Source organism: Maylandia zebra, linkage group LG8, assembly GCF_041146795.1.
Source record: "Maylandia zebra isolate NMK-2024a linkage group LG8, Mzebra_GT3a, whole genome shotgun sequence".
In the NCBI taxonomy this organism is placed as follows: Eukaryota; Metazoa; Chordata; class Actinopteri; order Cichliformes; family Cichlidae; genus Maylandia; species Maylandia zebra.
In genome coordinates this window covers 1,957,756-1,980,346 of record NC_135174.1, presented here as the reverse complement: position 1 = coordinate 1,980,346, position 22,591 = coordinate 1,957,756, and the positions used below count along the sequence as shown (strand labels likewise).

Here is a 22,591-nt window from a genome sequence, read left to right as displayed (position 1 = left end):
CCCTGGAACAAAGAAATATGACAAGCCCAGAGTTAACTTGCATTCATGTTTATGATGACTGTGTGTAAACTTCTGACCACAACTGTGCATGAGGTGAACATGCCTGAGACAGGACCTGCCACAGGCTGCATGTTTAGGGTCTCTCATGTTGTAGAGTTCCCAGTGACCCCACCCAGCCCATAACTCACCAAGACAGTCCCCCCCCCACACACACACACACACACACAGACATTTGGCTTTCATTTAGCTCTCTTGTGTTTACTTTGCTCTGTTTTCCTCTGGCTGTATGTTGCTCTCCTCTGGTCTCCCATAGATACAGCAGAACAACACTGTCTGTGTCTCTGTTGCGTCTCATCTCACCCCCACTCCCCTGTTTTGTTTTGGGGTTTTTTTCCTTTCTCAAAATTACCTCAGTGAGGGCTTTTAATTTAGCATTTAGTGAAGAAAAGCGGAACACCACACATAAGGTTCATGGCTGTAGTGGAGGAGAGGGTGAGGTAGAGGCAGATGATCTGCAGAGGCGACCCCTCATGGACCAGCCCAAAAAAGGAGGTCTGCATATAGTGCAAGTATACAGCTTCTTATCTGAACCTGCATCCTGGTCACATAATCTTGGTAAAACGACAATATGGGGGAATATAGTTTGGTCAGATAAACCCAAATTGAATGCTGTGATACACACCATGTTTGGTCAAAGGCCTCAGCCTAAAACACCATACCAACAAGGTTTCAACGAGGCGTTGATTCCAGTTTGTAACTTTCAGAGACAGAACGTAAAGCTGCGACTCAGTCACCTGACCTGAATCTGTGGGAAGAACTACAGCTCATAGAAGGATCCCACGCTGGGACTGTGTGGTGAGTCACACCTGAGCTGGGACTGGTTTCTCCATACAGAATAAATGTCGATGTGTTCAATACATTTTCCCTGTGTCACTTCTCATTCTTACACATTATTTATTTACATCTATGGTTTCTTTTCGTTACATGTGGATTGAAAGTGTTGTTACTGACATAATAATCTCATGTCAGTGGCACCTTTAGAAATATGTTTACTTAGAGAACTGGTGGCATGCAGCACGAGTCCTGACAGGGACTAGAAAGAGAGAGCAGATTTCTCCTGTGTTGGCTTCCTGTTAAATCCAGAATTCAAAATCCTGCTCCTCACATACAAGGTCTTAAATAATCAGGCCCCATCTTATCTTAATGACCTTGTAGTACCATATCACCCTATTAGAGCACTTGGCTCTCGCTCTGCAGGCCTACTTGTTGTTCCTAGAGTATTTAAAAGTAGAATGGGAGGCAGAGCCTTCAGTTTTCAGGCCCCTCTTCTGTGGAACCAGCTTCCAGTTTGGATTCAGGAGACAGACACTATCTCTACTTTCAAGATTAGGCTTCAAACTTTCCTTTTTGCTAAAGCATATAGTTAGGGCTGGACCAGGTGACCCTGAATCCTCCCTTAGTTATGCTGCAATAGACGTAGGCTGCCGGGGATTCCCATGATGCACTGGGTGTTTCTTCACTCACTATGTGTCTGTCACTGCTTCACTTCTTCCTGAGGAGTTTCTCCTTCCCACCATTGTGACACTGCTTGATCACAGGAGGTCACCTGATTGTTGGGGTTTTCTCTGTAACATTGGAGGGTTTTTATCTTACAATATAAAAATCACCTTGAGACATTTGCGATTGATTTGGCACGAGAACAGCACAACTGAACTGAGATAAAACGTCATGATACATGGATACTTTTACGGTCTTTCTCTGCCTCTCATTGCAGTCGTACAAATGCTTGATTAGGTTCTTCTTGTGGACACAAATGTAACGTCACCCTGCTCATGTGCCACAATCGTCACTTTGCTCTAAAAATACTGCTTTACAGTATCGCAGTGAAGACAGAGCGGACTAATGAGACTAAAATCTGATACTTCATTGTGTTGGTTCCAGTCTTTTACACGCCTGGAGCTCAGCACCATGAGCTCCTCCACAGTGAGAGTTTAAGACGTGGGAACAGCATTAACTTTATGAATTACTTCTGGTTGTACCCCAGGAGGTAGAGGAGGTCGTGGCTGGTGGTTTGATCCTTGGCTGCACCAGTCTAAGTATAATTGGGCTAGATACTAACCTCCTAACCTCCAGCTGCTCACCGATGCATCCGCTGGTGTCTGAATATTGGATAAAAAGCAGAGAAATAAAAGAACCACATACCTCAATAATTACACCCTAACATGGAGACATGATGAGTCAGGAACAGTTAATGATGAAATAATTAATCATTGGCAGATTTGAGCTGAAAATAAGAATTTTGCTGCAGTAAATGTGCCTCTTGTACTTGCATGTACTTTAGTAATTGGACCTGCTGTGCGACAAAGCTCAGTGTCCAGCCTAAAACACGACCAGGAGATGATCTTTCAGAATCAGAATCAGAATGGGGTTTATTGCCAAATGTTGAGCAGGTTTACAACATTAGGAAATTGCTGCGGTGCTTCAGTGCAAACATAGTGTCATAAATAGCACTTAAATAGACATGGAAAAAAATAAAAGTAGGGATAAGAATTAAAAGTGCTACGTGGAAAGATATGTGCATGGCATGAGATATACATGAGATATATTCATGAGAATAAGAATTAAGAGTGCTACGTTGAAAGATATCTGTTGTTTTCTGTTGTTTTCCCTCCCATAATGGTCGTTACACATGGAGGTGTGGGAGAAAACAGCTTCATTCTGTGCCTGAATGCCTCCTGTTTGACAGAGATGGAGCACCGGTGCTGCAGCTACTTTGCAAATGTGCTGCTCACACTACACTTGTGTGCAGACACACATATAGCTTGTTCCTGTGATTGTTTTCTGCTGAGCCCAGAGAAAAGTGACCTTTAGGTGCCATTCCTCTTTGTCTGTGAAAGCATGCCTCGTCCTGCATGTCTGCTCATTACATGTAAATATAACAGCTGCTCCCAGGCTGCACTGTTGTATGGAAGAAAAATGTACACATCTAAATACGGTCACACACACATACAGCTGTGCATTCCTCTCACTTTGTTGTTGTTAGCAGGACTGTAGATGAAGCGCTCATCCTCCTGTGTGCATGCGTGCTGTGGGAAATAAGTCTTATGGCACATCGATGGCAGTTTTTCCAGGTGAACTTTTATGTGAGACAGGATTTGCTTTTGCCTCTTCTGACTGTACTTCTCTGCTTCCATACAAACACAATTAAACATTTTAAGGGTTGAACATCTTCACTATGTTGCATGTTTTCCCCAACCGTGTGTTTCTGTGACTTCACTCTGCTGTTTGCAGTTAGCAAACACTCCTAAACGCTTCTTTGAAACATGGTGCACAGTGTTGTAGGATGGATTATTGTGGACGGATTATCTCAGTTGTTCTGCTGACTGAAGTTTGGCCCGTTTACAAAAATCACAGAACCAAGTTAAACAGACAGACCTGTTGAATTCTACAGTGATAGAATAATAATAATGATGATGATAATGCTAATGATAATAATAATAATGATGATGATAATGCTAATGATAATAATAATAATAATGATAATGATAAAGATGATGATGATGATGATAATGCTAATGATAATAATAATAATAATAATGATGATGATAATGCTAATGATAATAATAATAATAATAATAATAATGATGATGATAATGCTAATAATAATAATAATAATGATGATGATGATGATAATGATGATGATGATGATGATGATGATAATGATAATAATGATGATGATGATGATAATGCTAATGATAATAATGATGATGATGATGCTAATGATAATGATGATGATAATAATGATGATGCTAATGATAATAATGATGATGATGATGCTAATGATAATGATGATGATAATAATGATGATAATAATGATGATAATAATGATGATGCTAATGATAATAATGATGATAATGATAATAATGATGATGATGATGATGATAATGATAATAATGATGATAATGATAATAATGATGATGATGATAATGATAATAATGATGATGATGATAATAATGATGATGATGATGATAATGCTGATGATAATAATAATAATGATGATGATGATGATGATGATGATAATAATGATGATGATGATAATAATGATGATGATGATGATAATGCTGATGATAATAATAATAATGATGATGATGATGATAATGCTGATGATAATAATAATAATAATGATGATAATGCTAATGATGATGATGATGATAATGCTAATGATGATGATGATGATAATGCTAATGATGATGATGATGATAATGATGATGATGATAATGATAATGATGATGATGATAATAATGATGATAATGATGATGATGATGATGATAATAATGATGATAATGATGATGATAATGATAATAATGATGATGATGATGCTAATGATAATAATGATGATGATGATGCTAATGATAATAATGATGATAATGATGATGCTAATGATGATAATAATGATGATAATGATGATGCTAATGATGATAATAATGATGATAATGATGATGCTAATGATAATAATGATGATGCTAATGATAATAATGATGATGATGATGATAATGATGATAATAATGATGATAATGATGATGCTAATGATAATAATGATGATGATGATGCTAATGATGATAATGATGATGATAATGATAATAATGATGATGATGATGATGATGATGATAATGATGATGATAATGATGATGATAATGATAATGATGATGATAATGATAATAATGATGATGATGATAATAATGATGATGATGATGATAATAATGATAATGATGATGATAATAATGATGATGATAATAATGATAATAATGATGATGATGATGCTAATGATAATAATGATGATGATAATGATGATGATAATGATAATAATGATGATGATGATAATAATGATAATAATGATGATAGTGATAATAACAGAAGGATATTGCACAGAAATGTCTCAAATATTTTCGATGTACCTGACAGGAGAGAGCGTCGTGTTAACCACAGCACATTTCCATCCACCTGTTTCTATGCAAATTTTCAGTCTGCTGTCCAAAGCAGAGGCTGGAAATGCAAACAGCCCAAAGCCTCAGTAAGGCCAAAACTGATTTTATTTTTCATTGTGGTTTGATGGGCTCAACACGTCCAAGAAACAACTGTGGTTTCCTCCGTCAGGCCTGAGCTGAGGTGTTGTTCTTTGTTTGGTTTCTCTTAAAGGAGATGAAGCAAGAAGAAGGATATATATTATAATTATATAATTATAATATATATCCTTCTTAAATAATATATAATTTTATATTAATTGCTTCAAAAGAGGATTTATGGGCTTCATAGGTTTTATCACTTTGAAGCTGATCAGAGGTCATAAGTGACAGTAACTGGGCAGCCCTCTAGTGTATTTACTACCCATGGCCATTTAAACTTTAAGATGTGTGGTTTACTTGAGCACCTGCACATTTCACATTACTGTAAGGTGCTGAATCTCACTAACATGTCGTGGTCATGCTCGTCATCTCCTGTGTGTCGGCCTCTTTGCTGAGGTCATGCTTACTTCCTGGTTTTGCACTGAGCTTTGGCTGGAGCTCGTTAGTGCCACCATGTCTTTGTGTCCTTTCACTCTGTGATGTTTTAATAGTAAGTGTCAAGGTTTTAGTTTTTGTCTCAACTAAAGAAAATAAAAATGACCATTAATAGTTCTGTAAAAGTATTGTTTCTGTGTAAATAATAAATGACAGTGAATAGTATTGCATGGATTTGTTATGTTGTTGGTTTTCAGTGTGTATGCTTTCAGAGTGTGTCGACTGAACTTGTAGTTCAGCCTCTCAGGGCTTTTGATTATTGTTGTTAGAGCCGCTGGTCTGTAGTCCCTGAGACAGTTTACACCAGGATGTTGGGAGTTGGCACTGTCGTGGATGTCCTAAGGCAGGTGGGGATAGTCCACTGTGATGAAAAACACCTGTGTCAGTTTCACAGCACCGTCCCGGAGGACTGGGCCAGGATCTGTGCATTTACATCACAGAGGGAGTTTGTGGCGTCCACAGTGTTTGATGAGGACATCTTAGACATGTTGTGCACACTTCCAGTGTCCCACTCTTAAACTGGTGTAGTAGAAGGTGTTGATTGTCTTTGAATAAGTTAAGTGGTAAATCGACTGGTTCCTATTCAGCATGTTTCTGCTCTACCTGAGCACTCGCAGCACCAGCGCAGCTTCACTCAGTGTGACTGAAGCTGTTCAGAAGCTGCATTTGGCCTCAGTTATTCAATTCAATTCAATTTTATTTATATAGCGCCAAATCACGACAAAAGTCGCCTCAAGGCGCTTCATAGATACAGAGAAAAACCCAACAATCATATGACCCCCTATGAGCAGCACTTTGGCGACAGTGGGAAGGAAAAACTCCCTTTTAACAGGAAGAAACCTCCAGCAGAACCAGGCTCAGGGAGGGGCGGGGCCATCTGCTGTGATTGGTTGGGTGAGAGAAGGAAGACAGGATAAAGACATGCTGTGGAAGAGAGACAGAGATTAATAACAGATATGATTCAATGCAGAGAGGTCTGTTAATACATAGTGAGTGAGAAAGGTGACTGGAAAGGAAAAACTCAATGCATCATGGGAATCCCCGGCAGCCTACGTCTATTGCAGCATAACTAAGGGAGGATTCAGGGTCACCTGGTCCAGCCCTAACTATATGCTTTAGCAAAAAGGAAAGTTTGAAGCCTAATCTTGAAAGTAGTTTGTGTTGTGTTAACAGAGTTAGAAACAGGGAAACGTGATTGGACTGGCACATTGTGGAAGAGGAGACACTTTAAAGACATTATACAGAAGATTTAAAAAATTGGTGCAATATTTAAACACAGTTTGAGAGAAATCAGATGAAGTTTCTGCAGTACTGTAGTAGGAAAGTCCATCAGTACACACACACACACACAGCTCGTGGCGGCTGTGTTCATCCACAGAGGGTTGTACTGTTCTGGCTTCTCCACAGTGACACACTGCACCCTCCACCCCCTGCCCACCACACTCCTCCACTGACACGACCCTGTTACTGAAGCAAAATGCCAGCGTTACACAACAGCAGAGGAAATAATGAAGCAATCCTGTTACATGGCCTCTTGGCACACACGCGCCTGATATCAGCCATCTTGAACAAAACACACATGCACATAAAGGCTTTCAGCTGAACTATTTTTTGTGTTCGTTGGCATACGTGGTTACATTTTAGCTTTTAAAAAGCAGTTATTAGCTCCGTCATCCAGCTGTGACATGTTTTGATTTATTTGGTACAGTTCTGCTGTGAGCTCCTCCAGCTCTGACACGAAAACACATCTGACACCACAGAGAGATCCAGCCGGGAGCAAGACAGCATCACTGAGAGAGACAGACCGGTGTTTAAAGGGTGAGACAGGGACTGATGTTCTTCAGAGTCTTAGTTGTCCTGGGCTGTACGTCTGTCTGCTCAGCCTCTCTGTGTTCACATTAAACCCTCTGTTGCATCTCTGATCCAGCTATTACATCATCTCTGTATCTACCAGGAGCACTGTGTGAACTCATTAAAGAGCCTCACTGCAGACTGCCTTCAAAGATCTAGTGAAATCTATTGGCCACATGATACAAGAGGGAGGGGAGAGTTTACTGGTTGGTGGGGTAAGGAAGGTGAACGTGTGTGTGTGTGTGTCTATATAGAGAGATAGATGGATGTAATTTTTCTGAAGGCTACTTATAAGACACATACTTTGATAACTAACAGTTTCTCACATTTCTATAGCCAAATACAAAGACGTAAATGCTTAAGACGTTTTGCACAGCATGGTAGTAGTGGTGAAATAATGAGATGGAGGTCATGAAGCATGAGGTAGAAGTAGTGAGTTTGTGTTGAAACATTGTTTACATGGTTTGCCAAACGGACTGATCTTGTTGTGATTTATGACAGAAACCTGGAGGCACATTTATAAAGTGCGCTCTGAAGTCGTTGGTTATTAGTGTGTGGTTCACGACACTGGAGCTTTACTTTTGAAGCCTGTTTCCGTGTGAGCCCTTCAGATGAATCATCTTCATGAAGAATGAAGTTTAAGGAAATACCAATAGAGAAATGCTGTCTGAGTCTGAGTCTCATTTTTTTAATTGTAATGTTGGTCAAATGTTTTGAATCGTACATGTTGCACTGATGTCTACATGTTGCATGTTTCATGAGTCTGTTGAAGATATTTTGTCTAGTTTTTCTTGGCTTTAAGCTTCTTTTCTCCATCACTAACACTGCAAAGTCACCATATCTCTATCAAAACACTCACTTAAACATTCCCATATCACTGAAAGAATAAAGACAATAGTTGTTTTGACGCGTTTTATTTTACCACCGTTTTTAGACAAAGAACAAAGAAAGGACAGCGTCTGATATGAGAGGTTGTCTAAAATGAATGAACGTGTGTGTGTGTTAGATCTTTGTTTCACTCGACTCCTTCCTGGCTACAGACTGCTCAAGTCATGCTATGTTACCTAGCAACAGTTGCCCACTCTGCAAAACACACACACACACACACACACACACACACACACACACACACACACACACACACACACATATGAGTATCAGCAGGCATTCTTGTTATCTGGCAACTGTACTGGCTCTGTTCATCATGACATGAGAACAAAGGAGTGTGTGTGTGTGTGTGTGTGTGTGTGTGTGTGTGTGTGTGTGGTGCAGCTCTCTCCTTTGAAAGCTGACTCTCTAGCTCTGCCTGCCTTCATAGGTTGTCTGTCCTTCCACTCAGCATGTGTGTATTTGTGCGGCTGCATGCACAGACCTGAAACAGTCGGGGCCTCGTGCCTTGCTTGTAGGCTTGTTAGCCAGCCTGGAGAAGAACCAGTCAGCCGCGTCAGATGCAATTTTGGTTGAAATTGGGTCAATAAAAAGCCCCTCCTCTCCCTGAGCAGATGGAGCAGGGCTAGTGTAATCTCCTGCCTCCTGTGGGTCTGTGTGTGCATGTGTAATTAGAGCTTACCTTTATGCAGTGCAGGCTGCAGATGAAACGTTTGTCTCCTTCTGCTGAAGCAGTTCAGTCCACTCACTTTGATGAGCGATAACCGCACCACACATGTGTAGTAAAGCTGAGAAATAGAAAGTACAACTACACTTGGTTGGTTGTTGTACAAGATTTAATATGTGTGTCTGTGTCTCTGTGAGTGTGTGTTAGATGGACCAGTACCTGGACCAGTGTGTGCTGTTACAGTGGTAGAGGATTAACCTGCTGAGCAGCAATGGACAGATTACTAAATCTGGTTTGTGGTCAGCTGATAAAAGCGTGATGCTGTGGGTGGGTTCAGCATCGGGGCACTCAGCTTCTTTTTCATCCAGCTCTTTTTATTGTTTTTCCAGCAGTTAAACACATAAACATACGCAGGTAAACGTGCAGCGTTGCTCCCACCGCTTCCCTCCCCAAACACTGATATACAGTGGGGCAAAAAAGTATTTAGTCAGCCACCGATTGTGCAAGTTCCCCCACCTAAAATGATGACAGAGGTCAGTAATTTGCACCAGAGGTACACTTCAACTGTGAGAGACAGAATGTGAAAAAAAAATCCATGAATCCACATGGTAGGATTTGTAAAGAATTTATTGGTAAATCAGGGTGGAAAATAAGTATTTGGTCACCTCAAACAAGGAAAATCTCTGGCTCTCACAGACCTGTAACGTCTTCTGTAAGAAGCTTTTCTGTCCCCCACTCGTTACCTGTATGAATGGCACCTGTTTGAACTCATCATCTGTATAAAAGACACCTGTCCACAGCCTCAAACAGTCAGACTCCAAACTCCGCCATGGCCAAGACCAAAGAGCTTTCGAAGGACACCAGGAAAAGTATTGTAGACCTGCACCAGACTGGGAAGAGTGAATCTACAATAGGCAAGCAGCTTGGTGTGAAAAAATCAACTGTGGGAGCAATCATCAGAAAATGGAAGACATACAAGACCACTGATAATCTCCCTCCATCTGGGGCTCCACGCAAGATTTCATCCCGTGGGGTCAAAATGATCATGAGAACGGTGAGCAAAGATCCCAGAACCACACGGGGGGACCTGGTGAATGACCTGCAGAGAGCTGGGACCAAAGTAACAAAGGTCACCATCAGTAACACACTACAACGGCAGGGAATCAAATCCCGCAGTGCCAGACGTGTTCCGCTGCTGAAGCCAGTGCATGTCCAGGCCCGTCTGAAGTTTGCCAGAGAGCACATGGATGATACAGCAGAGGATTGGGAGAATGTCATGTGGTCAGATGAAACCAAAGTAGAACTTTTTGGTATAAACTCAACTCGTCGTGTTTGGAGGAAGAAGAATACTGAGTTGCATCCCAAGAACACCATACCTACTGTGAAGCATGGGGGTGGAAACATCATGCTATGGGGCTGTTTTTCTGCCAAGGGGACAGGACGACTGATCCGTGTTAAGGACAGAATGAATGGGGCCATGTATCGTGAGATTTTGAGCCAAAACCTCCTTCCATCAGTGAGAACTTTGAAGATGAAACGAGGCTGGGTCTTCCAACATGACAATGATCCAAAACACACCGCCCGGGCAACAAAGGAGTGGCTCCGTAAGAAGCATTTGAAAGTCCTGGAGTGGCCTAGCCAGTCTCCAGACCTCAACCCCATAGAAAATCTGTGGCGGGAGTTGAAAGTCCGTGTTGCTCGGCGACAGCCCCAAAACATCACTGCTCTCGAGAAGATCTGCATGGAGGAATGGGCCAAAATACCAGCCACTGTGTGTGCAAACCTGGTAAAGACCTATAGTAAACGTTTGACCTCTGTTATTGCCAACAAAGGTTATGTTACAAAGTATTGAGTTGTATTTTTGTTATTGACCAAATACTTATTTTCCACCCTGATTTACCAATAAATTCTTTACAAATCCTACCATGTGGATTCATGGATTTTTTTTTCACATTCTGTCTCTCACAGTTGAAGTGTACCTCTGGTGCAAATTACTGACCTCTGTCATCATTTGAAGTGGGGGAACTTGCACAATCGGTGGCTGACTAAATACTTTTTTGCCCCACTGTATACTCAGGGTGTGCACAGATCACTGTCAGGCAGTGGGCTCTACACATCAAACACAACATAATCATGAAACCATATCACATATTCTCAACATAACTGATGAATGGCTGCCAGGAACCTGGGATTTTCCAGCACAGCCTCTGATGGTGAACCTAATCGTCTCATCACGTCTCTAATCCGCTTCCCAAATGTTGGGGGTCGAGGGTCCTCCCACCTGGTCAGAATCGGTCTTCTGGCCAGCAAAGAAGAGGATGCAGTCGTGTTCGATTCACGCGTATTCAGAGGTGGATCAGAGGGAATCAGACCAAGCAGTGAAGTCAGAGGGGTTGGTGGGTCTCAAAGATTGAACTCCATGTAACTTTGGACACTTTGTGGATGGAGCTGGGGTCCACAGTTTGTCCTTAGACCAGTGGAGACGCTGTGCGATATTGTGCCTAAGAGACACTGATGAGGTGGAGATGATCTTTAAACCCTGTAGCCAGGTTGTCTCTGGTATTGTTTGTCCCAGTTCGCCTCCCATCTGTGTTTAAGGCCCTCTAAGAAAGTCAACCTGGATTCATTAAACACGTTTCACCCAGGATCTGTTCCAAGTCCATTTTCTTTTCAAGTCTGATCCTTTAAATGATGGACTTCATGTCCATTGGAGAAGGTGAAGGTTAACATCCAGGATTAGATGAGACTAAACATCTAATCTGCAAATATCTTAAAAATACCTGAAACCTTTGAGACGACTCTGCAAAGGAAGCAAAGCCGGTATCTCCCATTGACTCCAGCCAGCCGTCAATGCTCTGTGTCTAACTGACGGTGTAAACAGGTGGGCTTTCCTTATTGGAGCAGCAAGCCACAGCTCAGGAAGATTAAAGGCTCTTTTGAATTGATTCCAGATTAGAAATGAATGAATAACCTGTAGAGCTGCAAGACAAGTTTGTTTAGTTGAGCCACCCAACCGCATCTGGCTCCATTCATCCAGTAAAGCAATGGCCGAATATTTGCTGCCCAGTAATGGTGTAGAAAGTTTGGAAGGGACTGGCCACTGATTGTCTGAGGTAGCTGCAGGGTTTCTTTCCTTATCAGTGGTTGTTTTTTGCTCCATAGACACTGAGATAACTGACTATCTGAGTTGATAAAGTTTAGGGACATTTTCATAGAGTTAATCGCTCCTCCTGCAGAAAGGTAGTGTTTCCTCTATTCTGTCCTTGTTTTGTTTTAAATAGTGCAGTCATGCAACCTATTTAATAAAAGCAACCTCTTTGACCCTCATTCTTTGGATAATTGTGGTCCCATTTCTAAACATCACTTTCTCTCCAGGGTTTTAGAAGCGATCGTCACTGAACAGCTGATTGCTTACTTTGACTAAATGAGGCTTTTCAAACACTCCAATCAGGTTTCTCAGCACAGAGGGACGAATGAGGCTGGCTGCTGCCTCTGCTGGTAGATCGTCTGTTGTAGTTTCATCATTGAACACTGGATAACTGTATTTTATTGATTTAGTCTTGTGTATATAAGGAGAAATGGAGTCATTTAAAATGTAAGAAACACTGTAATCATTAAAGAGTTCAAGTAAACTCGTACAGTCACATCTTGTTTAAATCACCTGGCTGTGTACACAGGCAGGAAGGCCAAAAAAGCCCATTTTCTAAATGCTGGTTGGTCTACATGAATACTGTAGATCAGTGGCACATTTGGCAGCTGTCGTTTTGCCTAATGTGTATGTGAGAAATAAATTATGAGCTCAAATATTAAGCAGCCCTGAGGGAGGGAAGGTAACAGGGTCGTTGCTGCTGTCTCCTCTGAGCACCACCAGGCACTTTCCTACACGTTAGACCTGCTACAGCGACTCGATGCTGGGTAACATTTTGCCAGCATCTGGTGAATGTAGCCGCCTGCTAATAATACTGAATGGAGTTGCTAATAATAGCAGGAGTAATGGCACTCGTAGTATTGTCTCCTTCCTGCTATGTTGTCATTTTGTAAACACACGATTGTCAGTAAACTTGTGTTGAACGGAGCTGAAGGGGAAGGAAGTGGAGGAGCAGAAGTGAGGCGGGTCAGTGGCGAGGGAACAATCTGAAAGGCGAGGGGAGAAAGTGAAAGACGCTCAGTCAAAGAGCGCTGTGAGGAAATAGGACGGTCCTGCGTCACACAGAGAGAGCGAGAGAGGAAGTGTGTGTCAGCCGGCCCTGCCTCCCTCCCTCCCTCCCTCCCTCTCATCTCTCTCCCTCCTTGCGTCAGCAGCAGTTAAAATGTCGGCTGTGTAGCTAGTCCTCCGCTCTGCTCTCTCCCTCTTGGCCATCTGTCTCTTCTTACCACAGGAGGAAACCGCACTCTGTTGCTCTTCCTCGCCCGTTCTTTTTCACTTCGTCATCCTTTTCTTTCTTCCTGTCTCTGCCCCGGTTGCTGGATCAGAGCTAGTTTTTCTCCAAAGCCATCGCCTCTCAGTGTTAGTTTGGACACGGAGGACAGAGGTAATGTTACACTTTTATATCCTCTGCTGTTTCGGAAGAACTGTTGTGGTTTACATTTTGAAGCAGGCCTGAGTTTGATTGATGAAGTAACGCATTTGAGTAACACATACTGGCTGTGAACTGTGGAAACTACCCACAGCTTCTATTCTGGGAATGCTGCTCCGTCCTAGGTGTTGTCTTCTGGGGTGTTTGAGTGTTGGAGAGCTGCTTTTTCTGCCTCCGCTTGTACCTGCTCCAAAAAATGTCACGTACTTTGCCCGTCCTACATGTGTAACGACTGCTGTGGAGCAGAAGCTGCCATTAAGCTGTAATGAACAAATATAAAAGGCTGTATTAACACAGATGTTCCTGTACACGACGCGTGTGATCCATAATCACATGGGATACTCAGTGGGAACTACTCTTACTAAAATGTGTTTAGCAGCAAATTCATCTGGTTTTTTGTGAACTCGGACAGAAATCGCAGTTGGAAGAAGTGAAAACTTAACCCGTGAGACAAACCGGGAGCATGTAGGCAGCTCCCTGATCCAGGACCAGCTGATCCAGGACCGGCTGATCCAGGACCAGCTGATCCAGGACCGGCTGATCCAGGACCAGCTGATCCAGGACCAGCTGATCCTGTTTGCTTCTCCAAAACTACCAGAGAATCAGATTAGCATATCGCTGTGGATGTAAGACAGTAATGATGAGGCAGCTTAAAGAGCTGTGGATATTGAAGCTAAAGGTGAAATCCAGCCAAAGCATGAAAGGAGTTTATTAGAAACTATTATACAAATAATTTTATATAATAAATTCTACAGTTTATTAGATGCTGTGAGATTCTGCAATATTGCATATGTCGTCCTTGTATCAAATTGCAGGGCACATGTAATGAGTGTCAAAGTCGTGTCATTGTTACGGGCCTGATTGACACACAGGCCTCGACCTCCAGCAGCCGAGGCAAACGGTTCATTACTATGTACGACAGCAGTTTGGTTTGATGACTCCAGTCATCTACCATCAAAGTAATGAGTAGCTTTGAACACAGCCTGTGGATTTCTGGAGTAGAAACCGTTGTGTGTGTGACCCACTTAGACAGCACCGCTCGTCAGCGCAGCACTGCACCAAGATCAGATTCACAAATCTTATAAATCTTTTGCGTTTTTAGACATCGCAAACATGAAAAGTGCCCAACACGCTCTTGTGTTCGTGTAGAGAACCTACAGACGACGTTGTTATTCGGAGAGCTGAGCTGCTCGTTTGCTTTCAACGCCATGGAAGAATAAATCTCTGATACTAAGAGAGGTTTTCACTTACAGTTGAGCCTCATTTGGATTTAAAGGTCATTTCATGTTTCAGGTAGGATCATGTCTGTGTTGCAGAGTGTTGTTTGTGCGGTTGTGTAGAGCACAGTTGTGCCGTATTGTCCCCAGTGGAGGAAGATTCTTTGAAGTACAGCAGCCCCTCGCTATAACACGGTTCACCTTTCGCAGCTTTGCTCTTTTGCGGATTATTTTTGTCGATTTTGCAGGTTTTTTTGTTTTATTACAGCACATTGTGTTCTGCGTCCCGATTGGCTGTAGACCATAGTCAATCAGTCTCGTGCTGTGTCTCCTGTACAGCACAGAGTGCGTTCAGCTTGTCAAATTTACATAAATCTTCGATCCCAGCAGTGTGACTCTGCTGCACTGTATGTTTGTACGTTTTCTCCCCAACAAACACAACAACGTCGATGAAACGTTTTGCACCATCAAAGGCTCCTGTGGTAGCACCCAAAGGCAGAGCAAGATGCTAAAGGAAGGTAGAAGTTACTAGGGCAGGGCAATATGGCCAAAAATATTTATTGCGATATATATTTAAAAGTTGCGATAACGATATAACTGACGATATAATTTACGTGAAACAAAATACTTTACAACTCCACAACTTTATTAGTGCAAAAAAAAAAAATCAATGTATTGTCACTTAAACAAGCAGCTGTTTATGTGCATTAAAGTTATATAAAAATGTAACAGTGCAAATGCAAATTCCAGTTTAACCAAAAGGCATTTCCAGTGGAAACTGGCCGACATATCCTCAGCATAACATGTATAACATCCACAAAACTTAAGAGGTTATACACACACAATACGGTAACATTACGCTGAAGCACAGCACGTATCACTCCGCGAGGCTCCGCCTACGACAGCTGTAATGCTCCGACAATCCATCAAGCGGTGCGGCTTCGTAGCTTAGCAGAGTCGTACTAAAACATCTGACGGCTTTTCGAGCGCCGTGCACATAAAATCGTTTCGGTAATAACGACGGCCCGCTAGCACACGCTACCAAAAAATGTGCTTTGTTGTGTATCTGACGGACGAAAGCTACACCAGTTCCACATCAGTGAAGCTGCAGCATTTTTACAAACCAGCTCTGGTTCATCGTTTCATTCAACGATCCGCTTTCGCTCTTCTCGTTCTGCGTCGCCGCCATACTTTTTCCGCCATGTGCGTATGAAAACAAAGGCACTGCGCATGCGCGTTTTACCCATATTCCATTGCGATATCTCATTTTCTTATCATTGCCCAACATTATACTGGTATTACTGGTATGATATGGCCCAGCCCTAGAAGTTACTGTATGTTTTAGATTATAATATAATACTGGACTTATTTTTCCACGAATGTTTGAACTCTGAGAGAGTTTAAACAAGAGACAAATGTGTGAAGATGTTCACGCCTGTCTGAGTGTATAAAGTGTGTAGTGAGGTTTTACAGCCTTAAAACTTTATAATAATTGTAGAAAATAAAGCTGACTTTGCTGATGATCGTGGGTTATTTTTAGACCGTAACTCGCGTGATAAACGAGGGAGCGCTGTGCAGTGTACAGTTTCCAGTCTGTGATGATTGTAGATGCTGTATCATGCGCTTCGTTGATGCTGATTGGTCCATTATGTCTTATCAAAGTCAAAGACAGCGCAGCCATCTGCCAGGAACGTTTAGAGCATTCCTCTGCTGACGAGCTGGTCAAAGTGCCACAACTACTACCAGTGATTGGCTGACCATGAGACTGTGCTTGATTGGCCAACCACCTTGCCTAACCTGAAGCCAATAGAGAACCTACTGATTATTATTATCAAGAGGAAACAGCAGCAGTCTGATGCAGCAGACATGCAGCGCTGTAGTTCAGGCTTTGCCACAGTAATGTGGGATCACTGAGGGACAGTACTGGTGCAAACCCAGCTTTGCACTACGCTGCTTTTGAGTTATATGATGACATTTAGAATAATTGTTGACAGCGACAGTATAGTTTGTGAAATTATCAAACGATACTGTCCATGCACAGTATCGTCACCTGGTGTAGTCACCTGCAGATATCACCTGGTCCACTATCTGAATTCATTTACAAAGTGATGGTTAAAGGACGTCTCACTCTTCATGGGTTCATCGGGTAACTCGCAGTCACTGAGGGCCCTTACTTTAGTTGCTATGATACACAATATCTCAGCTGTAAAAACCCTGCACTTCCCAAGTGTTCCCAAGAGCTCCCAGCTGGACGTTTCCAGCTGGTAAAAACACTTTAGTATGCATGCATGTGTCACGTGATCCAAGCAGATGAGATCTGTAAGTGATCATATAAGTTTGTTTATTCAGCACTCGTACAGTTAGCAGTGTTCTATAGCACAGACATAATGTGCCCGCTGTACACAGACCAACACTCTGAGTGCATTTATGTGGATGCTGTGGGTCATTACTTACTGTGGATTCAACTCCTGGCTTTGATCCCTGAAACACTGACCCTTCAGTGGAAGCGTGCTAAAAACAGCAACACAAACAACTTTAATGAGACTCACTAAACACCAAATGTTTGAATGCACATCTGTCAGTGTCTCCTAGCAGCACAATTCACCGAGTGAGGGATGTTTGCACGTGTAGGTGGCGTTCTGGGCCCTGGCTGAGCAGTCAGGGCGCTCTGATGGTTCACTGGACATCTTATTGATACGGAGAGTCGAGAGGAAACTGCTCATGTGTGTTTCAATTTGACGCAATCTTTTTCTGATGCTCGTTCTCGCTCTGTCTTTGATGAGGCAGCGGCTTCCTTGAAGCTCGCGTGTGGTAACCTCTTGAGGTTTCTTAGCGAGGCATGAGCTCATAATCTCCTCTTCATTCTCCTTTACAATCTATTGAACTTCTGTCAATTATAGACACACAGCAGCAGAGATGTCTTTGTGCTCACGGGGACTGATCTGCTTTCCCAGCATGCCGCTGTGCCGTGTCTGTTCTCCCGAGATGTTCTGGTTCCCCGAGAGTTTTCATTGTATTTTTATCTCTAAATACAAGGACCTCAGTGTGTGTGTGTGTGTGTGTGTGTGTGTGTGTGTGCCTGTCTTGAATCAGTGTGCAGTGTCTTTAAGAAGATGGAGGAGCTGAAGTCCTTTCAGAGGGAGGCGATCAAGGTTTATTTAAAAAGTTCCACTCTTTAATCCAGCAGTCTCAGTGATTTACCACTGATGATTTAAAAACATAATCTCGTCACGTTTTTATGACTCAAGCATTTGTTCATTTTTAAATAAACTCATTTTAGCATTAATTGTTGTCTTTAGGAGAACAAAGTGTTTTTTCTCCATGACCTGGACTAAATGCATGAACACCAGGCCCTGAGTTTCAGCTTAGAGAGCACCTGCATTTGTTTTACGAGCCAAACCCATCGTGGTGAAGTGGAATGTAGAAAAAATCATTTGATCTTTGCTTCTTGTTTTTGTTTTTTCTGATTGATGCAAGTCAAAAATGTTATTTCAAATATAATTTGGTGAAGTTTGTGATTCCAGTGTTATTTATAAAAATGGACCAAGCATAACTTCTGATGTGTAGGACAGCTCCAGTATCTGTTTATAAAACCTTTCCATGGGTTCTGTGTGTGTGGAAGTGACTCAGTGGGTAAACACTCACCTGAACACAAGACTGACGCACGTTTTGAGACCTGAATTTGGGCTCGATGTTCATTTTCGATGGCCGAGCTTTCTGAACTGTTCGGCCAGTTTTGAAATTCGTCTTGAATCAACGTGAAATGCTCGAAAAATTAAATATCGTTTTTTTGGCATTTGCCTTAATTACATAGTGACGAGGAAGACAGACTCGAACCCAGGACACTGCTCTGTGGTTGCTGCTTACCCGCTGAGCTACGCTGGCACAAGCGACGTTGTGAAATTTTCTTTCACAATAAGCTGTTGAGAGTGCCGTGACTCATCAGCCTTGCACCTGTGAATTGCATATAACCTTTGCATTTCCTCTGCTGTTGCTAAATGATGCAGTCATGGAGGCGTCCACAGACAGATACTGAAGCAGTGGGGCAAAGGACAGAGACCAAAGAGAGGGGTCTGAGAGGACATGCACATAGCTGTGGATGTTTCTGAAGACATTTGTGGTGATAATGAAACATAAGTGTGAAAGGTTTAACCTCCTGCTGCGTCCTTTAAACAACCTGACGGTGCACGCTGGGCAGTCTTGGTTTTTAGAAACTAGTATGTTGCAAATCATTTCCTGTACCTTCATAAAATGTCCTGACTCATGTGTTGACCATTGGTTTTGTTAAATAATAATTCAATGCTTCCCATAAAAAGGGAAGATTGTGAATTTGAGATACAGATGACGTGTTTCCTGCTACTGAGTTCTTCTTTCTAAGATCAGCTGGAGACGATCTTTAAATCCAGCAGAGTCGCAGAAAAAACAAGCAAGACTAGAAACGGCAGATCTGCTTGTTGGACCTGGGTAGACCTGCATCACCAGGGTCCAGAAGAACCCTGGATAGACCCTGCTGGCCAGAAATGCTGATGATGTATGACATCCTGGACACTTGTGACATTTGTAACCCTAACCCTCTTAAATACATACAATGCTAGCAATTGCATTCTGCTCGTAAATGCTGGAAATATGATCTGCATGGACAGAAATAGAGTTGCACACACACACACGATGTGCTTCTGCCTCCTGTGGGTGTGTGTTTGGGAGCAGAGCTTCACAGTAGCCATGGTTTTCACCTCTAATCTCTCCACCAGACTGGCCTCGTTATGTAACCATGAACCCACAGCAGCACAAACATGCACTCGTCCACTGCCGTGACCCTCGTTCTTTCATGTTTCCATTTAGTTTTGTGACTGGTCGACTGACGTGAGGCGCTGAAATATAAACGTATATATTTCTATTTAACGGGATGCAGCCGCTCTCTGCGCAGCATGGGCAGCTGAGCCATAGGCTGACATTGTCAGAGAGCGTGTGCGTGTCTTTGTGTAAAAGCGGGAACATCAAAGTGGAGTGTGCTGCCTTTCAACTGTCAGCCTTCCTCTGCTCATTAATTTATTCATCACTCTGGAGCTCCTCTTCATGCCCTGCTCTGCGTCTCTGTCTCTCTTCATCATGTCTCCGCTCGTGCTTTTCCTCCCTAATCTTTTCCATAGCTCTGTTATTTGTCTCTCGTTCTCCCCGTTTCCTCTTCCTACATTTCTGACATCTGATTTCGTCCCATTAGCTGCAGCTCCAAATGAATCGTACCTGAAATGTATTGTAGAATTGAATATTTCCATGAAACACTGAGATCTAAATATACTCTGGTGACATCTGAACGATTGCTCGCAGAAACGAGCTCCACCATAAAACTGCAGCTGCTGACGGTGATGTGTTTTCTTTACAGACATTTAAGCCGGTGGTGGGGGAGCGCCTGTTGTCTTCAGTGGCAGCAGTGGAATTCTTATTGGACCGGCAGCTGGACTTCCTGTCAGACCACTCAGCCTACCATCCGTACCAGGTATTCACAGCTGGACGGGCTTTTTTCATCTCAGTGTTGGTGTTTGCTGTTTCGATTACGCAGAGATTGAAAAGACTACACCAGCAGCTGTGCTTTTCTATTTCCAGATATTTGCTTTTACGCGCATACTTTCATTAAAATGTCTGAAAGTCAGGTAAAAAAAATCCTTGAGATGAATTTTTGTTTCATGCCACTTGTTCAGCATTCCTGCCTCTCGCTGTGATCACGCTTATTCGTGATATTAAACAAATTTATCAGACGTATTTTAGGATCTTGTTGCATGAGTCACTGCACTTGGCCCTACTAACCTAAAAGCAGAATTTAGCGTCTTCATTGTAGTTTCTACTACGTCACTGCACTTAGAGTGGTGCCATAGACGGTGATGAAATCGACCGTGGTCATAGTAGCAGGAAACAGCTTGATAAGCAGTGGAAGGAATTTCCTGCTGATGCAATCATGCATTACAGTTATTATTTGATTTCTATTCACTCTCTAGACTTTCATGTCTCATCTCCACATATGACAAACACATACGTGTCCAGGCACGCGTGGACACACACAGGACTTTAACCCTTTAAAATAATGTGAGTGTCTGCACCGATCCGTCATCATCAAATAAGAGAAAACAGACGGAGAGTGTTTCTGGTGGTCAGCCTGCCAGGTGCGTGGTGGCACAGATGGGCACGTTCGTGACGCTTGTTCATCTCCTGAACTTTTGTCCTGCAAGAGATTTCTGTCAGGAAGAGTGGAGGGAGACAGGGTGGCCCTTTAACACAGAGTAACACAGACTTGTTAGTTAGTAGTAAAACATACAGAGCTCCTGGGAATAGTGAGCATGTCACCTGTACACCTGCAGGTTGAACAGCATTACGTCATAAATGTTTTTGATGCTAGTTCATGTTGTCTGTTTGTCTGCAGAAACACTTGACAGGAACTCGGCGCTGACAGCGAGCTTTGAGTGGTCTGCTGTTACATTAGCACACAAACCCACACTGCAGATAGAAGTGGTCAAGTGAGGCTGATATATGTCTGATATCCATCTATTGTAGGCCAACAGTGGGTCACTGTGTTTGCAGCACCCAGGCAGGAGCCTTGGATGATGAAAGCTATACAGTGCACATCAGTAACACCTTGTTTTGTTTGACCAACAGTTTAAAATCCACATGTGTCCTTCAGCGATTATGATGGGTTGGATATACAACTGAATAGCAGGTAGTGAAGGTGCATTCAAACTATTAGATAGGAAGAAACACTGAGTAGGCCCTGGACTGGATGAGCGGAGGACTGATCCACTGATCCGCTGATCGGGTTGTAGTGTGTGCAGGTGAAGAGCGTCAGCTACGATCATGAATCTAAGGCTGAATGTCAGGATGTATTCCTCATAGGCTGGGTGTCAGAAGAAAAAGACATTCTGGGGTAAGTTGGATAACGTGGTCGTGAGTAGAAATCGGTGGCTGCAGCTCATTGGACGCGTAGGCACAGGAAGTAAACAGACTTCTCTCTTTACGTGCCTCATTCATCCATCCATTCATTCAAGCACTTGTTTAAAGTGCTTTCTATGATTACACTGACAGAGGGAGACTGCTATCATAACAGTCTCCCTCTGATGGACCCATTAGAGAGCAGGTTGGTCTTAATACCCTGCCTAAGAACATTGGGCATGCAGACTTACCTTTCAGTGGGTAGATGGTCCCGCTCTACCTCCAGGGCTACAGCCGCCCCTGAACAGAGGTTGATTAGATGGTGTTGGGTCGATAAGGAGGGCAGTGGATGTTGTGAAAAGGCTGTGGTCAGTATAGAGTGACGTGCAAAAGTGGATGAACGTACACACAGGTGGACTGCATGATTTTCAGAAGCTGCAATTTGAAAGAGGGACTGTGAGGTGGCAGTAGCTGCCGGGGGAGTGGTCAGGGGCTAGTTTGTAGGATGAGTTTGGAAATCAAGAAGAGGAAGTGAACTAAGACAAAAGGCTTGGATTACATGGTGGAAACTAACGAAGAAAGAATGTTGGTGAGGGGAAGATTTGAGCTGGGCGATGAGTGGTAGGGACGAGTCACCACATGACTGATAAAGTACTGCTGAGGGGAGCTGCCAGGAAGGTGTTTGATCTCATTACTAACTTCTTCCTCTGGAGCCTACAGAGCAAGAGCCGCGGTTTAGAATGAGTAAAGAAAAGTCAGGGAGATGTAGACAGTAGACAGGAGTACTGGGAGACTAGTATGGCATATAGAGAGGTGGGAATGGTTTATAGTGAGTTATAGGCGAGGCTGGATACCAGAGAAACACAGTGGGACCTGTATCAGCTGGCTGGGCAGAGATCAGGGATACAGATGGAA

The 22,591-nt window shown here is 42.8% G+C and overlaps 1 protein-coding gene across 3 annotated transcripts in view; it reads left to right on the top strand.

Moving 5' to 3' along the window:
• Positions 1-22,591, top strand: part of jmjd1cb (jumonji domain containing 1Cb) — a 122,129-nt gene that overhangs the window by 63,359 nt on the left and 36,179 nt on the right. For 2 of the 3 annotated variants that reach the window (XM_004570373.6, XM_004570372.5), the window contains exon 3: positions 20,142-20,255. In XM_004570373.6, coding sequence (XP_004570430.3) covers positions 20,142-20,255 — 114 coding nt within the window. Of the gene's footprint in view, positions 1-13,293; positions 13,497-20,141; positions 20,256-22,591 lie in introns of those variants that run through there. The other variant, XM_023153592.3, reaches the window with a different exon arrangement.